Consider the following 14677-nt stretch of genomic DNA (forward strand, 5'->3'; position numbering starts at 1 on the left):
GTTGGTGGTCTAATGCTGCCAACAGAATGTGGCTCTTGAAGGGAGATTAGTTGTATATACTGGTATTGTCATAATTAATAAGTACATGCCACAGATTATTTTGTACTTCTGTAAGATTTTACAGATTTTAGAAGTGCTGGGATGGACACATTGTTTCAAAAGGTATATAAAATACCTATTGTTCATTTGTCAACAGCTGACTGTGGTGGGCCATTTGAACTGTGGGAATCAAACTCTACTTTTAGCTCTCCTAATTATCCAAATAATTATATCAACAATGCCTCCTGTGAGTATCCATTAATTTGTGCTTACTTTTATTGGTGTTCATAAATTAAATGTTAGTAAACTAGTACTGTATATATTTACCTTAATGGGGCTGAACAAGTTACATTATATCACTGTACATCTGTTCAATGCACTTGACTGTGGGAAGTGAATGATGTAGCTTCCACTTCAATAATCACAAAACTTGAAAGGAAATTCAAAATCAGGTTTAAAACAAATGGTTATTTATGATGTTATTTGCATAACATTTAGCAGTAGGTGGGTAACTAATGTGCTTATTACATTATTACATATTTGCCTAAAGGAAAGATCTCGCATCCATGGAGTATATGTTCTCTCAGTGCTATTAGACAATTTGAAATAAATGATTGGTTGCGGTTTCCATGTACATTTTATTGTGTGTGAAACACTGCTAGCACTGCACTCACTGATCCTGCTGTATTGAGGTCATTTCCACTCACGTTCCCTGTTTCCTGTACATTGGCACCACATGCTGTAAAAATAGGACAATGCAATGATCTAGTACATTCTTTAATGCATCTAAATGTGCAGCCTTGATCTAATTGTAAATGAAAGGAATGTGACTTGGAAATACATATCTATGTCTGTGTTTATTCCTTAAAGACAGTAGATGAGAATGCGTCAGCAGGGTTAGTTGTCAAGTGTTTACAATACTAGAGAGAGAGGGAAAGGGAATTTTAATTTTGAATATCTTTATTTCAAATAGAGATCCTGAGGTTTATTTTAATATGAGAAGTGATTTTGCATTATTTTGTGCTGTCAGGCATTTGGCATCTTCATGCAACTAGAGGCAAAAACATTAGGTTGCACTTCTTTGACTTTGAGTTGGAATCTATCCTGGATGTGGTGGAAGTCAGAGATGGATTGGATGATAACTCCACACTACTGGGTAAGTAAGGGCCTATCAAAATCTATCAATCTTACAACTATGGTGAGAAAAACTGTTAAAACTGTGACCCCAATTAAATCAAGCACGTACGCTAGGTAAAAGAACACAATAAGAGATTTGCAAATGTAAAACCCCAGTATTGCTGCAGTCAATAATCTTTAGCTGTCCTAATATAAGAATTTATTAGGCACTAAAAACTTTTTTTTTTTTTTTTTTTATGGCATTTGCCTTCCACGTTCAAATGAAAGCTTTGCCATCACCGATACGTATAAAATGCAAGGATTTTAAATCTGCTTTGCATCTAAGTTGCCTCCAAACCCATTGGCCTCTCTTAGACAACATGCAGACCATTGTGCACGAAAGCATACAGCTTCTGAGGACTGTAATTGAGAAGTGTGTCTCTAGAAACAGGCAGGGTGGCATTATGCAGTTGTTTTGGAGCACACAATTATTATACAATGATTAAACAATCAGTAGAAAGATCAAATCTTGAGATTTAGTTGTTATACAGTGTTGGTATACAATTCAGGTAGCTTACTGCACTGACATTTCATGAACTGAGTAAAATTTGTTTAGAAACCTTCATGAGTGGGACATTTTCCATTTCCAGAGCTTGCCATGTAATTGATTATATTACCAAATCGGTATCCACTGTTCTCATTATCAGCAGTGCAGACTCACATACAGTCTTCTTACATTATTTCAACTCAAGCCAAAAATAATCAGATGGCATGTTGTATTTGTTGAATTTGAATATATACATAATTTGTTTTATTTGAATATCAGATGTTTATACTGGCCGAGGACCATTTGCAGATGTGATATCAACAACCAATCACATGACAGTGTTCTTCACAACTGACAGATCAGTAACCATGAAGGGATTCCATGCAAACTTCACCTCTGTTTCTCAAAGTGACAGGCCTGGTAAGGGTGTTATCTTTCAGAAATGGAAGGAATATATATAACAATTTAATGCAAGGATACTTGTTTGTTTTTTTCTTCAGCATATCATGTAACTTGATCTAAAGCTTTCTTTAAAAAATATGTATTAATACAATATTAAATGTTGCATCCATAGCAGAGTTCATATATCTTTCAAAGTGTTGCATTTTAAATGCTTCTACATAAACATTGAATCATTTGTGCAATTTGCATCAGAAATGTGCAACCTAGAGAATTAAAATAGCATGCATTAAAGTGTATTTTCCAGTTTCTCTTATCTTATATGATCAGATCATATATCTTCCAATGATATTCCAATATTTTAAATAAGTGAGGATTTTCTATTAAAATTTAAATTATGCAAATTTCTGTAGGAGAAGTGTGTGTATACTGTATAAACCTTTTTATCCTGTGTGGTATATCATATACATACAGTGGCTCTCAAAAGTATTCACCCACCTTTTCCACAGATCATTTGTGTTACAACATGATATCAGAATGGATTTAATCAGGAGTTTTTGCCACTGATCAACAAGGAAAATGTCCATAATGTCAAAGTGAAACATATAATCTGCAAATTGTTCTAAATTACAAATACAAAACAGACAATTGAATGCATAAGTAATCGTCCCCTTTGCTATGACACACCTGATTGAGCTGTGGTGAAACCAATTGTCATTAGATGTCACGTAATTTGTTGAATGGAGTCTGCCTCCTGTGCAATTAAGGTTAAATACTCATCTGGGAGGTCCTACAGTTGGTTAGTACAATTCCTAACAAAAACTACGAAGGAACATTCAAATCAAATCCGCAATATGGTTCTTCAAAAGCACGAATCAGGGGTAGGATATAAGAACATTTCCAAGTCATTGAATATCCCCCGGAGCACATTGATCTCCAAGAAAACACTAATGCACACACACACACATTATACACATTATACACATTATATATATATATATATATATATACACTTACATACATACACACACACATTTTTCCAGTTTTTATTGAAATTTAAAAAATGGGGGTGTTCTTAAACTTAGTGTATGTGGGAAAAGTCCAAGGGGGGTGAATACTTTTAAGCCATTGTATATGAACTGTATCTATACTTCACAATTCAGGCAATACACTATAATATTCAGATCACAATTATTGGTACTTTATACTTTGTCCTCTTGCTTTCTTTTTAGAGCCATGTGCTCCTGGTCTCTATCACTGTTCCTCTGGAGAATGCATATCAGACATAGATGTTTGTAATGGACACCTGGATTGTCCTGATGCTTCTGACGAGGCCAAGTGTGGTAAAGTTACACGCAGCCACGCATTTTCTTAAAACAAAACAAAACATAAAAAGCAAATACATCATCAAATACAATTTAAGCCAAGCTAAAAATCAGTTCTTATGAGTTTGGCCCCGAAAGAGTAAGAGATTGCTGTGCAGGAGTAGAGTTTCAGCAAAGAATTTCAGAATCCATTTATCTTATCCCATGTTTTTCTTATTGTAACACCAAGAAAATATTTGCCCTTAGGAGTCATGAATGCATGTACTGCAGTTATTCATGCAATGTGATTCATGACAAGCATTCAGAAATGTTTTTAAAAAAAATGCTTCAATACAGAAAGCAAGTATTACAGAACTATGTATAGATGAGCCTGCTACTATAATATCAATTCCTTAGACTTGAAAAATCTTTCAAAGCAAGCAAGCCTTTAACGGAGGTTCAATACTAATTAAATATTTCATTGAAACTAACATACAAAAGGATATTCAAGGAAATGTACTTACTTAATAGTAGCCAGGCAGAATGCATTTACATGTTATAATAATATGCTAATTTAGCATATCATTTATTGTACCATTATTTTAAAATTCTACTTGACATAAAAGAAAAATATATATTGTTACAATGTGTTTTTCTATGAAGAGGGCAAAATAGTCTTTGTTCCAGAAAATAATATTCTGTGTGTGGTTGTTGTTTTTCAGTGCACCACGTGAATGATGGGAAAATGCAGCTCATGTTTCAGAATAAGTGGTACACAGTCTGTGGAGAGAATTGGTCTGGAGGTCTCTCTACATTTCTGTGTCAATATCTTGGGTTTCGGTAAGACATTCTGACAGTAAACAGTATATATGATACTCCTGTATGATAATCTATCAAAAGATTAATGTTCAATGAACGCAAATGATGATTAATGACAACTGAAAAGTCTATTAACAAAATATAAAGGTTTCAGTGGAATAGCATCCAATGGAAAATAAATGTTATGTAGACATTTACACATTTTCCAGGTACGTTTCCATAATTTGGACTACCCCTGAGTTATATTACAATTGTTAAATTAATACCAAAAAAAAAATCAATTTTCAGTTGGAAGTTGGAAGGCTAAACTAGCTTTTATTTTTCTTTGGTGGTTTAAATGACATTTGGTTCCACATTTTCTTTTTAGAAGTGGCAATGCAACATTGGTTCCCATTGTTAACAGAAATGATTCATTCATAACTGTTAGCCAGGCAGGGAATGGCAGTTTCGAGCTTACTCCCAGGTAAATATATTTACTAATAAAATACCTTATCTGTTCACCCAGTGATTGTTTTAATCAGTTTAGACAAAACTATTAGCAGGCTTATTTTGATCTAGTGGAAAAGGAATCTGATGTGTGTAAATATGTAGTTGTTATCTAAATAACAAAAATAAGCATACAGTAAAATGCCTTATAATGTCTAAATTATGTTTGTGCACGCACCTGGTTGGTGTGTCAACAAATAAATGGACAATTCAAATATTCAGAGATTTTGTTACCAGCTGATGTATATGGAAAGGATAATTCTTCCAGGACCACAATGTACATTACTAGTATTGCATAAACATGTGGTTCCTTGTCTATCACAATGTCCTGCCAATACTCAGACTTCAGACCTACCAAACTTAGGACATGCAAGTGTTTAGTAAACATGTGTGGGCTACTATAATTTACTGGAACTTGACAACAAAACATTTGTTAAATCACTGACAAAATATATTATACAATATATTTAACATTACCCTGTATAAGTGTGTGAAAAGTGTTTCAGTATACACACATCATCTTTAATGGTAGCCTTAATTCCTAAAAACAGTGGATTGTAGAAAGTAATTATGTATTATAGATTTCTTGTATTGTTTATTAGGTAAATAATACAAAATACAGGCTAATCGTTATTGCTGCTATTCAAATTAATTGCAAATGAAAATAATGCAATTGATTTAAAATATTTAATGTGGTAACAATGTGCTACTTGCCACAAGCCAAAGCAGGCACCAAGCAGGAGGTGGATTGTCACATGGTCTTAAATCAAACTGAATAATAAGAAAAAATCTTAATCATAACAGTATTATAATGTCTCACCAAAATAAGCTATATTACCTCTTGTTCCTCAATCCTTTACCACAGAACAAACATTTAAATTGTGGTTTAATAAACCTGGAAACAAACCATGTAAATCCGTAGTATAATCATGATAAAACTGCTGGAAAATTGCCATGCAAACTTACTGTGGCAATTTACTTAAGGGACATTTTCTCTGCTGTACTGGAGCATCCTTTCTGGCAACAGTGGATTTAATATATGTTGCAAATTCCATACTACAAGTGGATTTCAATAGTATCTAAAAGCAGGGATTAACAATTGTTTTTTTTCTATGTCTAACTTCCCCCCTTTTTGTGGTTACAGTGACCATTGTGCTAGCGGGCATATCATAGATCTACAATGTGAAAATAAACGTATGTTCTTTGTTTTTTTGTTTAAAGAATTTGTAATTTCTTAAAATTATGTATTTAATGTAAGAATTATTTATGATTTTTATTATCACTGAATTATGTTGATGTTGAATACATATAAAGTGTGAAATAAAAGTTCCTAGATCTAGTCTCAAGACCACACACTGCAATTAAAATTATGAAATTTGCGGTGTTGGCCCCACAAATGTCAAACTGTATATATAGCACTGTTACATACCGTGGGCACAGGAACAGGGGAACCTAGTTGCGGTGCTGGTGGGATGGTCAAGACAGGTGGGGGTCGGACATCGGCAGGACAGGGCTATCAGCAGTAACACAAAGGGTCATGGGCATAGGCAAGGGTCAGGTGATCAGGGGAAGAGCAAGGTCATGGTTGGTATGTCAATCTGGGGGTCATGCAAACGCAGCACAGGGAGACTGCTCAGAGATGTAGGTAACACTAACAAAACTTTACAACTTGTGACACACCGTGAGGGGTTTTATATGAGGACCAGAGGGAAGCAATGAACCAGGTTTGGGAGGTGCAGGGCGAATGGGGGCAGAGGGTGATTGAACAAGTACATATGGTGTTCAGGGATGTTGATTGATTGATTGAATAAAGGGAGCTGGGAAAGGTGTCTGGTAAGGAAGGTTGATGGTGGGGAAATGTGGAAGTGCATGGACTGGTTTGTGGCCATGACAAGCATTGAGTCCACACACAAGAATTAAGAGGTTAATTAACCATCATGATGTTTTCTTCTTTTTTTAAATAAGTTTGTGGGACTAGAATGGCCTCCCAGAAGATGGATGGAAGGGTAGTAGGTGGAAACAATTCTGAACCAGGAGCCTGGCCTTGGGTGGTATCACTCCACTTTAAAGGGCGGCACCAATGTGGGGCTGCACTAATCAGCAAAGAATGGCTGGTGTCCGCAGCTCACTGTGTTTATGGGTAAACAGATTAACATATGCGTGTACTGTCTATATGCTTTGATCAAATACTCAGGGTCAGAGACATTATTGCATTTAGTATGGCTCACATTTGTGCTTGTTACAAATTCAGTTGTGTCATAGAAAAGGCAGTTCCATCATCTGCAGTCATCACATTGCTCTTAGTGCATGTGGATAGAGTAGAGAATTGACGCTCAGTAATTATAGGGTGACCATGCTGCAGCATAATCCCCATGAGACTTTCAGACAGAACAAGGCTAATGTGTTTCTTTAAGTTGAATGACATTATGACACATTTGTTCCAGGAATACTTATGTCTAATTGCAGTGCCTGACAATCGAGAAACTCTAATCAGCTATTTTAATAGTCAAGTGACTGAATAGATCAATTAATAGATCACAAATTCAATAACAACATAGCATATTAAAATACACAACACTGGGTAGGATTTAAAACAATACATGTAAAATCAACAACTTTAAAAACATAAAGATCAATTCGAAAACACAACAACATTAACAGAAAACACAAAAACATGAATTATAACATGGAAAACGTAGTTATACAAGCAAAAGGGGTCCTACTCACTGATTGAACAAACACCCTGCCAATCACTGTGCTGTGTAATGGCTCAGAGAAAAGCACATGGAGTCTTCACTGAACCACCCTTGTGTGTGGTTGATGTCCCTTGTCATTTGTTTATATACAGTTTAAATTGTAATAACCGAGTGGAAGTTTAAAAAAGGACTTTCAATTTCTCTTCTCGATTACATCAGAAACACTGGCCAGCTGTTCGTCCAATATGAATATTGGATAATAATAGTAACAGCTGAGTGGAGTACCTCTTAATCATTTAGACATTGGACATCAGTGCCTGTTAAAAAAAACTAAAAACAATGCAATGCAATAGTTAAACCCCTTTTTTATATTCAAGTGTCCCAGGGAATATAGTACAATATGGACATCCTGTTATTAGGATCAGTAGATGGTACACATGCACTAAAATAAAATTTTCACTGCATATGGAAGCTTATTTTGTAGTTAATTTTTTATAGAGATATTTTATCCTCAATAGATTTATTTTGTCCTTTCTGAGCAGATATAAGACTGATGCCATTATTCCTACTAGACCACAGTGCTAATCTGATTGGCTAATTTGGCAGGTGTCGTTATGAAGCTGTTTTGGAGTACTCTATTATAATAACGATCAAATACCATCAAAGCAGCTTTTGTTTTGTTTGTGTTTTTTATATAGTCTTGATTTTAAGGTAACTAACATGTTTGAGTGATGCCATGGTTTTCCATTGGTTCTCTAAACGTAAGCCTGTATGTATCCACATTTACCTACATGAGGGTAATAATACATTTGGACATGGACATGATTATGTTTTCATTTAGAATATTACAAATAATTTTGACTTTTCTCATGACATTATAGCAGAAATGTCAACCCCATGGACTGGGAGGCGGTGATCGGGCTTCACTCACAGTTATCTTCTCATAACACAGTCCGACACATCGACCGCATTGTGATGGACCCCCGATACAACAAGAGAACAAAGGACAGTGACATTGTTTTGATGCACCTGGACTCAAAGGTGAACTTTACAGGTACAGTCACCCTCTATCTTTGATCAAATTTGTCTATGAATTGCATATTTAACGACATGAGAATAAACGAGTGGGGGCCATCAGTCCATTGCTTGTTTTGATTTAATGGACTTGGATTTAGTGTTTTATTATTGAGCTTGGAGTAGTCATTGGGGTTAGTTTTCTCTATCTATTTAGGATTGTGAATACCTGAATCCAATCCTGTTGTAATCATCTCTGTACAAGAGAGTTCTTTTAACCTGTTTGTTTAAGATAATCCTTTGAGTCCAGGGATTAAAGTAGTCAGTCTTTTTTCAATCTCTTTAAAAAAAATTGTGCATGTTTGTGCCAGGCATATACTTATTCATATTTTCACTATAGTATACACCGATCAGCCATAACATTATGACCACCTGCCTAATATTGTGTAGGTCCCCTTTTTGCCGCCAAAACAGCCCTGACCCATCGAGGCATGGACTCCACTAGACCTCTGAAGGTGTGCTGTGGTATCTGGCACCAAGACGTTAGCAGCAGATCCTTTAAGTCCTGTAAGTTGCAAGGTGGGGCCTCCATGGATCGGACTTATTTGTCCAGCACATCCCACAGATGCTCGATTGGATTGAGATCTGGGGAATTTGGAGGCCAAGTCAACACCTTGAACTCGTGATTCATCAGACCAGGCCACCTTCCTCCATTGCTCTGTGGTCCAGTTCTGATGCTCACGTGCCCATTGTAGGTGCTTTTGGCAGTGGACAGGGGTCAGCATGAGCACCCTGACTGGTCTGCGGCTACGCAGCCCCATACGCAACAAACTGCGATGCACTGTGTGTTCTGACACTTTTCTATCAGAACCAGCATTAATTTTTTCAGCAATTTGAGCTACAGTAGCTCGTCTGTTGGATCGGACCACACGGGCCAGCCTGCGCTCCCCACGTGCATCAATGAGCCTTGGCCGCCCATGACCCTGTCGCCGGTTCACTGCTTTTCCTTCCTTGCACCACTTTTGATAGGTACTGACCACTACAGACCACAAGAGCTGCAGGAGATGCTCTGACCCAGGTGTCTAGCCATCACAATCTGGCCCTTGTCAAAGTCGCTCAGATCCTTACGCTTGCCCATTTTCCCAGCTTCTAACACATCAACTTTGAGGACAAAATGTTCACTTGCTGCCTAATATATCCCACCCACTGACAGGTGCCATGATAACAAGATTATCAGTGTTATTCACTTCACCTGTCAGTGCTCATAATGTTATGGCTGATCAGTGTATGATTTCTTTACACTTCCCAAACCCCAGATCTTTTGCATTATAATCATGCTAGATGGATAAAGGCACCAGTTTAATTATTTTATTCTTATTTCTTATGGCAAAATTATCTGTAATATCTTTCTAGAAAAAATTAATAAAAATAGTATTGTATTATGGACAAACAATATCCATTCACTTAAATATGACCAGGCACTTGCACAGAAAGACCCCAGATAGGCCCCTGTCCTTTTTCCCTTAGATTCAAAAAGTGCCCTTTATCCCAAGCACCCCCCACCTCAGAACGCACTTCATCAGCAAGCCCTTTCCCTCTGGACCACACTTACCCAAGACAGGGTGCCCTTTGTTTGGATTGAGCCCCTGCTCCTCAAACAATATGTGCTATCTTTTAGGGCTGGGCGGTATACCGTAAAAAACGATATACCGGTATTGATTTTGGACCGGTTTGGAATTTTATTATACCTTCATATCGGTATTTTAAAAAGTTTTGAATAATTTACTATTTACTGTGTCATTGAGTGATAGCATTCAGCTACCAGTAAACTGGATCGTGTTCACGAACTTTCTGCGCCGGCTGCTTGAGACTGCGCTGTCTGACATGAAACGCATCTGATCAAAAAACACCGATAGTGTTCGTGTAACGCAATTTCCACCAATCTGCACAACTCCACCAATGGGATAGGTTGGATCCTGCAGATCTGCACAGAACTGCGCAAATCTGCGCTACAAGAATGCAACCACCTTTCTTCACAAACCCTGCAGAAATCAATGTAATTGGATGATTTATTATTTTTATATTTTAGTTATTTTAAAAAATAGAATTGCCAATCATTTAAGTAACAACTTAATTATTGTGCATCATAGATTTACATTCAATTTTGTAAAAATAATTGATGTAATTATTTAATAAAGCATTGACGTGTCGATATAGAACTCTATATCTGTGGTTTTGACAATGCTGTTCACAGCTTCATTGTATAATGAAAGTTGACATTTGCCTCCGCTAACAAGGGGACTGTAGTAGTTTTCATTCAGCTTAACACGTCCCTCTTGATTTCTGCATAATCTTTTATCTCACAGCCACAGCTTCTCAGAGCTGCGCTGCGCTGTGCGATTCTGCGCAGATTTCTGTGGCTGGGTCTTTGTGGCGTCACGCAGAAACACTGCAAGAATCTCTGCACAGATCTGCGCTTCTCGAACGTGACCCTTGTTCTGGAATGAATGTGCCTCAGCCAAATATTGAAAATAAATCCCATATTATTGCGTGTTGACATAAACAAACAAACAAACGTAATCAATACACAGTCAATGATGATGAGATGGAGGAGAGCAGTCTGGCTGAAACTTCACAGCAAAGTGACCCAAGTGAATCTGTCCCGAATAAAGGTGCGTCATCGATAGTGTGGACATTATTTGGTTTCAAGACACCCGACACAGAACAGGAAATGTAATTCAATGTCAGTTGTGTCCTATTATTTTTGCTTTATGTACAGTATAAAAAGGCCATTACGAAATACCGTCATACTGTCAAGAATGTGAAAAGTACCGCGATATTGTATTTTGGCCATATCGCCCAGCCCTACTATCATTACAATCATTTTATTTTAACATGTAATTACTCTATTCATGTATTCCCTTAACAATTGATAGACCAAATGTATTCCTATGAGAACAGAAAAAACTATTTCTTTCCTGGAGAAGTGGATTTTTGTAGGGCATAACATTATTTAAGGTATTAACAAAGAGTAACACCAGGGGCACACTGTGGTAATATATAAATCCATATATATAAATATATAAATCCGTTTATAAACCACTAGAAGCACATTAACCATTGTAATTAATTTCCCCCCTTTGCAAATTTAGTTATTCAAAACTAGTTTTAGGTAAAAAGAAAAGGGTGCATCTTTCTTATTGAGATTATTCTCTTTTTATTCCACCATTTAATTGAAAAATACACGACTGATGTTTTTACAGAGTACATTCAGCCAATTTGTCTTCCTGATATTGAGCAGCAGTTTCCAATGGGAAAGATGTGTTTCATAGCAGGGTGGGGAAGAATGGAAGAGCAAGGTGAGCTCCTTTATAATGTTATGAAAAATATAAAACTGATTATTAATAAATTAATGAGCCTTTGTGAACTGTCGTTTAATTTAATATATTAGTGGACCCGGATACCGCAAATCGCTTAAAAAAGGTCTTCAAATCACATTGATTTAAGAAAACATTTAGTCAAGCATGTGATATATATATATATATATATATATATATATATATATATATATATATATATATACATTTTTTTTTTAAATAAAGTAATTCAAAGTAACCAATATATTTTAAAATTAGGCCATCAAAAGTAGATGTAAAAAACATGAATTACAAATTATAAAGTTAAAATTATTACCCACAGACGTGAATAGAATTGAAATAAAAAATGTATTTTTGACCTTATTTTTCAATTGTTTCTAAACGCTGTTTATGCCAGGGAATATGTAGGAGCTGGGCTCCCCTCCAAGGGAAAGGAAACCTGTGAAATGGTCTGGTTTCAACACAAAAGTTAAACTGAGATATTTCACACTTCATTTTTTACTTTTGATTTGATATCACAAAAGCTTTTGCACCAGCTTTCATGGCACAATATCTGTGACTCGGTCTTGACCTCTCAAAATCATATTTTATAAAACAATGTTTAGCTGACCTTGGATATTTATGATGTCAATTAATCTTTGTTGTAATTAAAAAAACAGGTTCTTTGGCGAATATTTTACAAGAAGCTACACTACCTCTCATAACCAATGTGAAATGCCAACAGCGTATGCCTGAGTATACTATTACACCAAGGATGATGTGTGCTGGCTATGATGAAGGAGGAATTGACTCCTGCCAGGTATGGTTCAAGCAGACGTGTTTGCTTTACTATCTTTACACAAGCAGTTCAAGTCCAGTGAATAACCTGAAATGGTACAAAGGTAAGCACTAAACTGACAGAGGTTAAAAAAAAAGTTTAGGCTACCAACAACTGAAAAGTAATGTACATTTCAGAGTTATATACTGTGTTACTACACCCTCTTAAACATTATTTGGTAGTGTTACGTGCAGCTCCTGAATAGAAGTTACACTGTTTTCCTTCAATGTGCACATCGTTTGAAAGCTTATTCTCTTGGCTACCAGCGCGTTTCATTCTCAAACACATCCAATTTATAGTTTCCGTGTCACCCCAGCCGTCATTCAGAGCCCGGGGGGTAAAAGCACAGTCTGCTCTGGGTGGGGGGTCTCATTCAGACGGTCACAAATCACTCAGTTTCGATCAGATTTCTTTGCACATAGGCATGTTTTATTCAGAATAACCTAGTGATTAATCCAGTATATATTATTTGATGTTCTATCAAACACAAAGAAGTTCAGATCCAATGATGTAAAATCATTTTGTATTAGTACACTGTAAACAGTTTTCCATATAAAAAACATTTTTTCACATCAGAGAATACTTCACATCGTTAAGACTCTGAGAGTCTCAGTTTTCATGGGATACACATGGGATTAAAGAGAGTACAGAGGGGTTTGTCAGCTTAAGGGGTTACATTTTGTTAAAATGATTCCATTAAAATTTAGGTGTTCTTAAACTAGATACATTGAAAGGATTGAGATGGAATCAAAGTGTCACTTTTTTATTTCTCCCACAAAGCTCTTACAAAATCCTCAGGGGGCACGAAGGTTAAAACTAACATAACAGCATTATTGAGAGATTTTGTGGACGTGGTACCCTTACTTATTGAAGGGGTCAGTCTCTTGCCAGCTGTGTCAGATGTTAAAGCTCAAGATGTAACCAAATGTGCAGTGAATAATATATCTAAGCAAACAGTCGTGAATCACAAGCAAATAGCAATGTATGAGACAACTATTGTTACTGCTTAATCATTTTTAACTGCTTAATGGTACATAGATATTTAAAGACTCTTTTTATTATTATTACAGTAACCAGGTTGTGTGTTTTCACTGTTTCAGGGGGACTCTGGAGGTCCTCTGATGTGCCTGGACAATGATAGATGGGTGCTCGCTGGTGTGACGTCTTTTGGCTATGGATGTGCTCGTCCAGAACGGCCCAGCGTATATGTCCGTGTCACAGAGTTTGTTGATTGGATAGAGGATACACATCATTAGACACAAAGGATTCGATTGGTTAATCCTATTTGCTCATGTTGGCAGCCATATAGTTTCTGTATACTTGGCGTGCATTATGTTTTGGATTTTCAGTGCACTACACATCACAATCAATGTCTTAGGAACATTTCTGAGAACTAAGCTTCATGTGTCTTCTGACTGCCTGTACTAACTGGTTCTTAAATCATCCAGGAGCTACTTTTTCTGAAGTGACTTTTGTTTCTTACACTAAGGGCCGGATTAAATCAAAACTTTGACCCACCTGCTAATAGCAAACTACAAACCTGTACATCATAGCGGATACATTTATGATTAGAAAAATTGTCATCTTACTAAAAATGAAGCCGCAACTGATTACAGTTCTGTAGTTTTCTATTAGTGGTTGGGTCAAAGTTTTGATTTAATCTGGCCCTAAATGTATTTCCTGCTGTTTGCAGAAAAATTGTTGTACATGTTAACATGATGCAATTCAGTCGGCTCTGATTAAAAAACAAAAAAAGACCCTTATACTTATATGGCAATTAGGACTAAGGTGTATGTTATAATTCTGCTCTTATTGTATTATATTTCTTGTCATAATTGGTAATGTATGAAACGGATGAAAACAATGCCTTAAAAAGATGCTGAAACAGTTTGTCAGATACTCTTTATTTCAACCACGCATAAGGATTAAGTCATATGTACAAATCACAATAACTTTTTACTGAAAAAAACAAGTCAAAAAGTATTACTACTAAATAGTGCAGTCTGACTCATGGCTTTACGTTTCTAGCAAGCACAGTCTTAAAATAACATTTTGTGACACAT

The 14677-nt window shown here is 36.2% G+C and overlaps 1 protein-coding gene across 1 annotated transcript in view; it reads left to right on the top strand.

The window, feature by feature from the left end:
• The window catches only part of tmprss15 (transmembrane serine protease 15), a 34587-nt gene extending 20088 nt beyond the window's left edge, over nt 1–14499 (top strand). The window contains exons 14-25 of the mRNA XM_066699962.1: nt 197–286; nt 1070–1195; nt 1982–2122; nt 3334–3444; nt 4128–4245; nt 4592–4687; nt 5855–5904; nt 6676–6850; nt 8288–8460; nt 11684–11779; nt 12457–12596; nt 13715–14499. Coding sequence (XP_066556059.1) covers nt 197–286; nt 1070–1195; nt 1982–2122; nt 3334–3444; nt 4128–4245; nt 4592–4687; nt 5855–5904; nt 6676–6850; nt 8288–8460; nt 11684–11779; nt 12457–12596; nt 13715–13870 — 1472 coding nt within the window. The 3' untranslated portion in view covers nt 13871–14499. The remainder of the gene's footprint in view (nt 1–196; nt 287–1069; nt 1196–1981; nt 2123–3333; nt 3445–4127; nt 4246–4591; nt 4688–5854; nt 5905–6675; nt 6851–8287; nt 8461–11683; nt 11780–12456; nt 12597–13714) is intronic.
• The last annotated feature ends 178 nt before the right edge of the window (nt 14500–14677 follow it).

Source organism: Amia ocellicauda, chromosome 3 (genome assembly GCF_036373705.1).
Source record: "Amia ocellicauda isolate fAmiCal2 chromosome 3, fAmiCal2.hap1, whole genome shotgun sequence".
NCBI classification, from domain to species: domain Eukaryota; kingdom Metazoa; phylum Chordata; class Actinopteri; order Amiiformes; family Amiidae; genus Amia; species Amia ocellicauda.